This window comes from Grampus griseus, assembly GCF_964374135.1.
Source record: "Grampus griseus genome assembly, chromosome: 7".
Taxonomy (NCBI): Eukaryota; Metazoa; Chordata; class Mammalia; order Artiodactyla; family Delphinidae; genus Grampus; species Grampus griseus.
Genome location: NC_139001.1, coordinates 26,331,595 through 26,343,757, shown reverse-complemented (window position 1 = coordinate 26,343,757; position 12,163 = coordinate 26,331,595). Strand labels below are relative to the sequence as shown.

The window sequence follows — 12,163 nt, the reverse complement described above, 5'->3', positions numbered from 1 at the left end:
AGTTTTTGCCTTTTGTCATCAAAAGTTTGTAACTTTTTAAAAAGAAGTCCTTTTCCTACTCATCACACTACAAAAGAAACAGGGTATAACATTTTCTGACCAGAAAGCCAAAGTGCTTCATCACTCTAAGTGCTGGCCCCAAAGCACGCTATATGCTATAGTCACTTAACTGGGCACAAAACAGGCAATGCTCTTTATTTGTGTAGTGACACCAGCTATCTCTATATAGAAGGAAGGGAGAAAACAGACAGTATAAATCAAGCAGTAGGAAGAACTAGTGCTGTTTATTATCTTCCCCAACACTTGCTTCAGACAACTGCAGGATAATTTGAACATGATCGCACACACATGCACACACACTGCTTTTGGGGAGTCACAGACCCCTCCAAGAAAAGTGTAATAAATGTTCTCTCCATGTTGAATGCAGTTTGGGGGTTTTCTATATACCTCTGGAAGCCCTAAGATTCTCAAAATTCCAAAGCGAAGAACCCCTACCTTAGGGAAACTGGTTTCTTTGGATTTCAGTTTGTCTAAGGATTAGACTTTCATTAATCCCAAAGGTCCTTTTGGTTTCTAAAACTCAAGATTATGATTCTGAAAGACCACTATATTAAGCAAATACAGGAATGGTAAGATGAAATACTATGCTGGCAGTAGAGCACAACACAGACACCACACGGAGAATATGAGTGTCTGTGATATAAAAGGGCTGTGTGATGTGAGGAAAAAGGTGAGGTAGAAAGTAAAACAAGTAAGTAGGTTTATTAAATAATTGATGACATCAAGTAATGTTGGATTTCCTGAAGTTGAACTGAAAAGACTTAGAAATTTTTCCCTTAAAAGGGAGGAGATGTGGAAGTAATTTACAAATAATTCTTTTTTTCCTTCTGGTCTGCCATGAACTCTCGAAATCTAAAAAATTAAATCTGCATCCACAAACAGGCTATTTCCTATCATATATCCACATTTTATATTTTTAACCTTAGCAAGTCTATAAATAAAATACTGTTGAAATGTAATAAAAAAAGATATAAATAAGAAAAACACCTTCAATACCAAGGTATCAAAAAAAAAAAGAAATTTTAGTTTACTCTCTTAAGAGTGTTTTATAATAAACCAGTATTAATATATGGTATTATTCCCCAAAAAGTGTTAGAACCACAGGCCTGAAGATGTCCTGAGGAAAAAGGGCTGCCTACATGACAAGCGTGGCAAATTCTGTTCCCTAGAGTCCCCTGGGTTTCCCCCAAGTATAAAAGCTACTGAACACTCTGAGCAGTCAGTAAAGGCACATACGTAACTTTGTTTAATTAGCGTTTCCCCACTGTGTCTGAATACACAACTCTTGTTTTCATTTAATACCTATTAACATTCTTCACATACCAAACTATTACTATTTGGCTGTACATATTTTGAGAGAGGCTGGCATTATAATAATAGACTATAAAGGCCACTACAATTTATTTTTATGAAAGTTAAGAGTGATTCATTGAATGAGACTAGCTTGTGAACCTCTAAAGCAGAGGGATCCTCAACAAATAAAATCAGAAATGATAATGCTATTCTAACAGTGATTTATAAGAATGAACAGTGGGAATCAAAAACCATGGTCAACTCAGAGATGATCACTAATTAAAATGTTGCCAGACCCACTTAAAAAATGGGCTAAACTTTAACAGACACTTCACCAAAGAAGATATACAAATGGCAAAAAAGTATATGAAAAGATGCCCCGAGACATATGTCATCAGAGAAATGCAAATTAAGCTAACAATGAGATACGAGTACACATCTATTAAAATGGCCAAAATCTGGAACACTGACAACACCAAATGCTGCCAAAGATGTGGAGCAACAGGAACTCTCATTCACTGCTGCTGGGAATGCAAAATAGCACAGCCACTTTTGAAGACAGTTTGTAAGTTTCTCCTAAAACTAAACATAGTCTTACCATACAATCCAGCAATCATGCTCCTTGGTATTTACCAGAAACAGCTGGATTATGTCCACACAAAAACCTGCAAATGGATGTTTTTAACAGCTTTGTTTATAATTGCCGAAACTTGGAAGAAACTAAGGTGTCCTTCAGTAGGTGAATGAACACATAAACTGTGGTACATCCAGACAATGGAATATTGTTCAGCTCTAAAAAAAAAAATGAGCTATCAAGCCATGAAAAGACATGGAGAAATCTAAATGCATATTACTAAGTGAAAGAAGCCAATCTGAAAAGGCTACATACTATACGATTCCAACACTGTGACATTCTGCAAAAGGCAAAACTGTGGAGACAGTAAAAAGACCAATAGTTGCTAGGGGTTAGGAAGAAGAGAGAAGGGATTAATAGGCAGAGCGCAGAAGATTTTTAGGGCAGTGAAACTACTCTGTATGATACTATAATGCTGGATACATGTCATTACACATTTATCCAAACCCATGAAATGTACAATGCCAAGAGTGAACTACAGACTTTGGGTGATTATGAGGTGTCAATGCAGGTTTATCAATTGCAGCAAGTGTACTCTGGTGGAGGATGTTGATAACAGGGGAGGCTATGCACGTGTGGGTCAGGGGGTGTATGGGAAATCTCTGTACCTTCCTCTCAATTTTGCTGTGAATTGAAAACTGCTCTAAAAAGTCAAGTCTATTAAAACAAAGTCAACAAAACAAGTCAACAAAACAAAGAAATCTCTGCTGTAATTGCAACTATCTACATGTTAGCCTACTTATGGGGAGCCTAACAGCACGGCAGGAAGAGTTGCATGGCAGCCAGATTTCTTAGTAGAATTCTGAAAGAGTGTTCAATAAACTCTACTACAGCAAAAACTGTAGTTTATTTGTACAAAAGTTTCATAATTCTTCATGATTCACAAAATTCTAGTGGGCTGCCCTGATTTACATTAAAAATGAAAATCTGGATTTGCATGTCATTTGCCTGTAAGCAAAGCAGTTTTGACTCTGTGTTCCCTTCGGAGGCCTCTCTCAGCCCACTGCAGCACGTGCACCATGTTTCTTCAAATTATTGATCCTGGATAGCACCTTGGATTAGTAATCACATGATTAGGCTTTTGATCTCATTTATGCTAAGGAACTGATGTTTGATCTGGAACATTTCAGTGTCATTATATCTTCTTTTTTTAAATTTTTTTAATTAATTTATTTTTTGGCTGCGTTGGGTATTCCTTGCTGCATGTGGGTTTTCTCTAGTTGTGGCGAGTGGGGACTACTCTTGGTTGCAGTGTGCGGGCTTCTCATTGCGGTGGCTTCTTCTGTTGCGGAGCACGGGCTCTAGGGCGTGCGGGCTTCAGTAGTTGTGGCTTGTGGGCTCTAGAGCGCAGGCTCAGTAGTTGTGGCACATGGGCTTAGTTGCTCCTCAGCATGTGGGATCTTCCCGGACCAGGGCTCAAACCCGTGTCCCTGGCCTTGGCAGGTGAATTCTTAACCACTGCGCCACCAGGGAAGCCCAGTGTCATTATACCTTGCAATAAAACAAGGATTATAATGGTTGTTCCTTAACTACAACTCAGGAATAATGTGATTGATCAAATGACAGCAGTAAGATTTACTGCTCAGAGAAAAGTAAATTCAATGAAGTGTTCTTTTGCTAACACACACAGAATTAAGGCATAATGTTTAGATAACAATTCTCAGAAAGAAACATGATTACCGGGTGATGCAGTCTTCTGCCCGCTTCTCATTGTTCATCTTGTGATGCACCACAGCAGCCACTGCCAGGGGACCCCCATCCCCACAAAGGAAGGTGATGGAATGCTTGGTCAAACAGTTCAGACTTTGCTTTACATAGTCATGTGCCTTCTGTAGGTAGGTAGGGTCCCCAAACACATCATAGAGGTGTAAGTAAAGCACAGCAATACCTGAAAAGCAAAAAGAAAATCATGTACAGATGAGGAAAGAGCAGTTGACTATATTATTTTGGTGTACTGTCTACTCAGCAGTGTTGATTTTTGATAAGCTATAACAAATACGTAAATTATCTGGAAGTTCAGATGACCTCAGTCTAGACTCAGCTTTATTACTAAGCAGCTCTAAGAACAGTAGGCAGACACTTCCTTGTTCTCAGTTTCCTCATCATTACAACTCTAAATTAAAATAGGAACCCTAAGAACTCTAAACCCAAGTTTAATATTAATCCTTGTTGCACTCTTGGCTATTGTGCTGATGTATTCTTTTTGATGGTTAAAATGATAGGTAATCAACCTTTGGTAAATAATCACCTATTTATTTTACAAATAATAATTTATGTAATTAATAATAAACAAGAAATGTTTGTTCTTATGAGCTAAAGAAATTCAAAGACTAGGGAATGAAAAACTAGATTTTTCTTTATATAGAAGATCATTTTTTGCATGAGAAGACAGGTTGAGTAACCAAATCCTCTATCCCAGTATTGTTCCAGGCAGGGGATTATAAGAAAACTATTAAGTTATTTGAGATCTAAGAAAATATATTCAGTTTCCCAGTTTTTTTCACTGTCAAGGACCCAGCCACTTGAGGAACTGTAACCAGAAAAGCTGCCAATGCCTTTTGCTTTGGGCTTTACTTGATTTGCTTATCCTACTCTTGAAGCCTGCTATATGTAATTGAGGCCTTGTCTGCATGTCCTCATTCCAAATGCCTGCCACAGTAGATAGAGCCTTTGCTCTGAAGCTGACTAGTCTCAGGGCAGACTCAAGGATGTGGGGTAGGGAGCCTGCCTTCCTGCAGCATTTCCAGAAACTCATTTCTCCCCTTAAAGTACATTTTCCATCTCATTTACCAGTTTTAGAAGACACTGAACCTCTGTCTAAATCTAAATTCACAGAGCCAATCTCTTTATGGATTTCAATGCAGTAAAAATGCAGTTTGCAAAATTACTTTTCACTGTACTGAGGACAATTTTAAATTTAGATAGTTTTCTTATCTTGCATGGGTAATTTCCAAAGCTTTGTGCTGCAGACAATTCAATTTCACATGTATATTAAGGCCAAATTTTCATTTTCTGCCAAAGTTAATAACCTTGTCTATTCTTTCAGAGTGACTTGGTGTTAGTAATTCTACAAGCTGCTGATCAGATGTACCAATACTTAAGCTTTGTAGACATAAGTGTACAAAACCTGTACGTGGGTAAGAAAAAAATTCTGCTTTTCACAAATGATCAATGTCAAGAGCTTCTTCTAGAATTAGGTCCTTAATAGGCTTCATCTCCACCCATACCAGGCATCTGCAGGCAGTCCGTTCAAATTGTTACCCTTTCATTTTGCCCTCCTGTTCCCATCACTGCCTGTACTCCCCTAATTAAGTTATGTAGGCACCGAGGCCAGATAATGACATGACTGAGATCTGAGAAAATAAAAAGTGATTAAATACAAGCCCAATGAAGGTTTTCCTTTTCAGACCTTTGTCTCTTATTATCAACAATTCCTCTTGGCCTAAACATTTAACAAACAAAACCCATTAAGGTGTGCAATTTTAAGGTTTGATGCATTTCTCATGAAAAGCAGGTAATCATTTCCCAAGTCTCACAATATTTCATTTAGATGAAATTTTTTTTTTCTTTTTGATCAGCAGAGAATTAGCTTTCCATCACCTCAGGTTCTATTTCTCTCTGTCTCTTCATTCTGGGCCTCTGTGTCTGCATATTTTGATGAAGCAGTCTTCTGTAGGTTGTAGTTTACAGTGCCTACCTTCTTCCCTGCTACAAGACACTAAAGGATGAAAAGGGTTTCAAGTGAGGAGTGCTGCTGCCAATCAGAAAAATCCTCCTGGACAACCTATTACAAATCAGCCTAGGTCAGGAAAATAAGACAAAACGCCTAAGTCAAAGACATTTAATGCCTCATCAATATTTTATATCCCAGGTGGCCTAATTTAGTAATAGAAAAAATGGGGGAATCGCCTGTGACCAAATATCTTGAACTTGATTCTTATGATCTTCTAACCTTTGACAATATTCACGCATATAACAACACCTTTGCATAAATACTGAAGGCTGAGCGATAATTGGCAAGGTGGGAAATAAAAACACAACTTCAAGGGCTCTGCAGGGTAAACTCATCCAGTCCTTATGTGTACTCACAACCGTGGCCTCAGTCCATGCTTTTAAAAACTCTTTTCAAAATGTAATTTTTCTCAAAATAAATTTGTTCTTCATGGAAGAAGTCAAACAGTACTATAAGGCTTAATATGCATTTGCAGTCTCCTGCCCCAGTCTATTCCTGTCTCCCAGAAGCAACCACTTTCAATCATTTTATCTATTTCCTCTAATATCTGCCTCCATATTTCTAATAATATGCTATGTACTTTCTCTTGATTTTTCTTTATCAGTTATTTTTGATTCACATCTCACTCTGGAAGATAAGGATTTAGCGCTTATAATAGACACTGCTAAGTGGTCCCCCCAAATCTATCTTCCTCTTCTCTAAACAATACTGCCCTGGCTTTTAGCTAGGCACATGGCGGCCCAGAACAGTCTCCTTTGCAGATGGGTATGGCCATGTGCATGGGTAGGTTCTGACCAATAAGACACAGTGGGAATAATGGGGGTAAATTCAGAAAATGTTCTTGAAGGGAGGGGACCTGCCATTTCTTCCTTCCTGGCTGGAATGCAGATGTGATGGTGTAGCTGGGGCAGCCATTTTAGACCATGACGTGGCAGCTCTGTGATGAGGATGGTAAAGCATCAAGATCAAAGAAGCTTAGAACCCGAAGGACTGTGAAGCTGCCACACACCGATTGCCTTACGCAAGACAGAAATTCTGTTGTGTTAAAGCCACTGTTATTTTAGGTGCATTCCCCTTATGCTAGTAAGCCTACTCCTAAAGGATACAGCTCTCTTCAAAGCTGGGGAGGTAGGCTGAAGGGAGACCACATAGGGTCTTGTAAACCAGCTCAGGATTATGGGTTTTATTTGAAAAGCACCATTCAAGAGCATAACTAAATTTGTGTTTTTAAAAGTTCACCGTAATTGAACTGTAGGGTTTGGAAAAGAGTATATGGCACAGTGGATGCAGGAGGAGCAATTTCAGGAGGATAGTTCAGGAGCACAAGCGAGAGACAAGAGTAGCTGCAGGAGATGATGTGAGACTGAACTGGAAAGATACTTGTCTTGGAAGGTAAAAGTCAACAGAACCTGGTGGGGAACGACTGAGAGGGAAATATCAAGATGACTCCCAGATGCCTAACTTCAACAGCTAGATGGGCAATGGTGCCGTCCTCTGAGATGGCAAACACCTCTAGGGGAGGGCCAGGTTTGGGAGGGAAGATTACAGTTGTATCCATTCATAAACTCATCTCCAAATACGATTCCAGTCCCTAAAGGACATTTAATATAATGAGAAAGAATGTTTCTTACTGGCTTCTAGGATAACAACCATCAAAACTGGTCACGAGGCTCAATACAGGATGATGAACGGAGTTTAAACTTTTTAATGTTTTTTTCTTTAATCACAGAATATGTTACTTAATCAAGAATATTCTTGGGCTTAAATCTGAGCAGCAGATAAAATGTCCTTCTATACTGTTTGCTAAGCAAAAGGTAGACTAATCAAGATTTGCTTCCTTCTTCTACCCCTTTCACCTCTTCTTCTAGACCAGAAAAGACTGAAATGAGATTTAAAATTGATTGAATTTAATTGTAAAAATATGCTCCAAATTGTTTTAGACTTCAGAATTATTTTGTTAAAAAAATGGAAGACCACCCTACCTTTTATGAATCTGGATGAAGTTTGACATTTTCATTGATATAAAATTTAAGTTAAATATTCTTCTATTTTTCAGCTGGTCCACTCCATGATAATGACTGTCACAAAGCCATGAAAACTCATGCTTTTGGTCTTAATTTTACTATCTTGTTAGATTTGCTCATATAAATGACTTAAACATTCTGATATATTTAAAAAATAATCCACCTGAAGAGATATGCTGAGAAATCAATAAAGCAAAATCGAATCCATTATTTTCCCATTAATTCTCAAGTCATTAAAGGTGACTTTACAATAAATATTTGGATAATATCCTAATTCTGTTAAGTAATGAGTACCTTCCTTCAGGAACAAGAGATTATTCCTACTCTGGATGATGTCTTACTTTATTTCCCAGAGGGTATAGGAAAGTTGTTAGAGGGATATCATCTCTATTTTACATGCAAAACCAGACAAATTTAAGTAATATCAGTAAAGTACCATTTAGAATTAAGCATGTGAAGTCAGTAATTGTTTTTGAAATGTTATGTTAATTCCGTAGTTATTCACAGCCTTGGAAGCTGACTTGGTGGAGAAGGAACAGACAGGTGGGCAGAGTATCCGCTCTATCCCAGGGGAAAAAAAACACCATCAGGAAGTAGTTACGGGTGGGGTGTGGACTGAAAGCGGAGCTTCATTTGTGGGAAGCCCGAAATGGAGCAAATGCAGAGAGTACTCCCAGCACGTGGAATTATCTGAGCAAATCCTCGTGGACAAGAAGACTAGAGGATGACCTGGTTAGGCTGGACTCCTTGGGGGTTCAAATTATTAAAAACTAGACATAGAAATTTAGATCTGATGTTAATTGACTGTCAGTTTATGTAGAGGAGGAGTATTCAAAAACAGCAACTTTCAAAGATAAATTTGGCTACATGTGTTAGTCCAGGTCCTCTAGGATGGGACTGAATATATAGGACTTTATTAGGGACATATATAACATGAAGAGTACTGCAGGGCACCATACCAGCAATTGCATGCTTTGGCTTGGAAGTGACCTCTTCTGGTCCAGGGGTTCCACCCGAGCCCCTGGACCAGAAGAGGTGGCCTCATCTAACTACAATGAAGTTGAGAGGTCTTGTCCTCCCGGGACCCCAGAAGGAGAGGGACAACCCGATATGGACGAGCACTAGAAGTGTCTAACACGGGGCCTGGCAGGGAGGTGGCAGAAAGAGGGAGCCAGACCTTGGACAGGTCAGGTTTGAGATGTTCATTAGACATCCAAGTGAAGATGTCAAGTAGGCAGCTGGATATATGAGTCTGAGTTCGGGGAAGAGAGGCTGGACAAATGTCCTCCAAAAAATGAGAAAAGAACCTACTTATCTCCTGTGATCTCAGAGGCCGGTAGAAACCCAGATATCTATTACTTTGACCTTATAACTCCTGGAGCCTGTTTGGTTGCTCAGAACTGCAGTGTCCAATGTGACAGACTCTAACCATAAGTATCTATAGAAACTTAAGTTGGTAAAGGTAAACAGATTTAAAATTCAGTTTCTCAGTCATACTAGCCACATTTCAAATGCTTGATAGCCACATGTGGCTAGTGGCTGCTGTATGGACAGCAAAGAAACTATCCATCACAGCAGAATGGCCTAAGGACAGCCCTGTTTTGAACACCAGGGACAGATGTCATTCTTTATAAGAAGTTCAGGATGTCTGGCACTGCCTCACAGCTCATCCCACGAATCTCTTGGTTTTGAAATGTTGAAAACTAATTTACTTGAAAGACAAAAACAAATAAAACTCCGCTGTAACAGGAATATGTCCTGGCTTTCAGCATGGAAGCTCTGAACCACATTTTTTCTATTCTGTTTCCTTCTGTAGCTACAACTCTGGGAAGGGAGGGTAAATTGTTTAGGGACACTTCTAAATCTGCGGTTTCCTTACTCAGCTGCTTATCCCCAGTAGTACTATAAATATAGCCAGCTGTTGAGAAGTAATTAATACGAAGCCTTTGGATTTCTGAGGGATCATTAGTCCTATTCATCTTGACCAATCAAGACCTCGATGCATCTCAAACGTCTATGGAGATGATACAAATCTCCGCAGATGTAAGAAGCTCTCAAAGCACTTCTCTGTAATTCTGCATTTTAGAGATTATTCCTTAACATTATTCACTTATTTTACCACCAGCCTACACTGATGTAAAAACCGTTGGTACTTCAGATCTGCAAGTTATTTCCTTGTAGGTTAGGTGCTTTTGAAGACTCTCTTCATGTACTCTGGTGGGAAAAATCATGTTCAGATTACGGGTACTGCTGGAGCCACTTGAGATGTTCAGCTAATGCCCAAGAATGGGTCTTAATAGTTTTGAGTGATACGGAGACAAGAACTTCCTAAAGGCGGGGGCATGGGTTGTTCCAACCTAAGTTTCAAATAAACTGTTCCCTAGTTGAAACTTTAAAGGCTCATTAATTAATTTTTTTTCCTTTCAGATTAATGGAAATATAAAAAATGAAAGTTTTCTCTGATTAACCCCATACAGCATGATCACCTGCTTTTTAAGCAGGTTGGTACTTTCTAACGTGCTGTTCTGTAACTGTCTAAATTTTGTTTGTGTTTTGAGTGTGTGTGTTGAGTGTGTGTTTCCATTTCTTTAACTAAATGACAGGGTCTTCAGGGCAGGATTCCCATTCCTAGTCACTGTAGTTACTCTCCACAAAGCCTGGATGTAAACACTACACCGACTAGTGCATCCAGTCAGTCTTCAGATTAAAGCCAGGCACAGTGCTGGCTTTCCAAATACTCCAGTACTTTTAATACAGGTAACGTGGGGAGGAAACTAGTTGTGACTCCACACCCTTAATTTAATAATATTGGCCCAAAGAAGCGGAAATGTAAATTAAGAAAGGCAATGAGCACTCTGAAGATGTGTCTTCTTTTCTCTGTTATCTATTTCCAGAGCTAAATAGGAAAAGAGATGAAAATTTAAAAAAAGGAGATATATACTTTCCTCCTTTCTTCCCTCAGTGCCCTACAGTGTACTGCTTTGTAACTGTCAAATTAGGAAGAGCTTCTAGTCTTTTATTCAGACTACCATAATAGGTGATAACTCCTTCGGCATAGTAGTCATTAAGAAGCACGGGTTCAGGAATCACTGCCTGGGATTGAAGCCTAGCTCTGCCACTTCCCAGCTGTGAGATCTTACCCCACTTACTAAACCTTTCTGTGCCTGAGCATCTTTATCTATAAAATGAAAATAGCAGTAGCTACTCCACAGTTACTGTAAATCATTCTGATCAGTACAATAGTCCCTAGCACATAGTAACTACTCAATAAATGTCCAAACCCCGTTAGACTGTGAATCTCCATGAGTGTTGAATGAGTCACTTTGTCTCATCACTGATGCCTGATCTAAAGGGACAGAAAGTACAGAGGGAACCATATTCTTCCTCTTCCCATTTCCTGCCTCTCTCCTCCCTCACTGGCTCCTCAGACTGGGGAGAATTAGCACAGTGTTCCCTATATATGTACCATGTTGAGCTTTCTGGGAGTCTTCCCACATCACGCGCTCTCTCTTCTCAATCATGTTTCTCATGTCATAATCCATTCTTTGGCTGTCCAGACGTTCTTTGAGTCTAGGGAGGTAAATTCAAATCGGGTGCAAGAAGAAGGAAGCCCACTTTATGTCCAGGTCTAAACAGTATGCTCTTTATTCAGCTTTACCAGGTGTAAAGTGACTATTACGAGCCCTGTCTCATTTCTGAGTTCATGCTCGATTGCATCAGAGGTTGAAGGGAAAGAGATGTGACTGACTCTTTTACATCCTAAAAGACATGAAATGAGTTGGATTCCCACCCTTTCCCCATTCCACCTAGTTATGTCTGTTATTGTTTTTAGTTTGCTTAGATGGTAGCTAGAGTAGTAACAGGAGGCTACTCTCCATTCATTCATTCATTTGTTCATTCAACAAATATTTATTAAGCACCAACTATGGACCTGGCATTGTATTAACTGCTGAAGTTAATGGAATGAAAATGACAAGACAGGCCTCAGCCTCCTGGTGCTGTCCGTAAAAATCAAATGCTTAGATGTCTTCTTTCTTTACCTCTTCCTACTTCTTCTGATCTGTCTACAAACATTCTCATCCTGCTCTGTGCTTCACCCAAGCACACTGGTGATATCGAAACCCTCCAGCTGTTTCAAGCTTGTGTCTCAGCCATTTAAGATTACTGACAGCACAGTGATATCAGCACCATAGAAAGTGCAGGCACGAAGAAAGCAGGCGACATTCTTGGTGCACTCATCTGTCTAGCAGTCACTGTGAAGAGCTCTAATAGACCCGGTGTAGGTCCACGCCACTGATGCCTTCTGTTGGTCCTAACAGTTTAGTGCTTCTCATAAAGGTGAAGGACACTTGGTCAGGGCTCAAATTAGACAATGAAATGCTGGCTCTGATGAAGAGCTACTGATAAGAATATCAAATT

The 12,163-nt window shown here is 39.3% G+C and overlaps 1 protein-coding gene across 2 annotated transcripts in view; it reads right to left on the bottom strand.

The window, feature by feature from the left end:
* The window catches only part of LANCL1 (LanC like glutathione S-transferase 1), a 44,092-nt gene that overhangs the window by 15,285 nt on the left and 16,644 nt on the right, over nucleotides 1-12,163 (bottom strand). For both annotated transcript variants that reach the window (XM_082658111.1, XM_082658112.1), the window contains exon 4: nucleotides 3,668-3,875. In XM_082658111.1, the coding sequence (XP_082514237.1) occupies nucleotides 3,668-3,875 (208 nt within the window). The remainder of the gene's footprint in view (nucleotides 1-3,667; nucleotides 3,876-12,163) is intronic.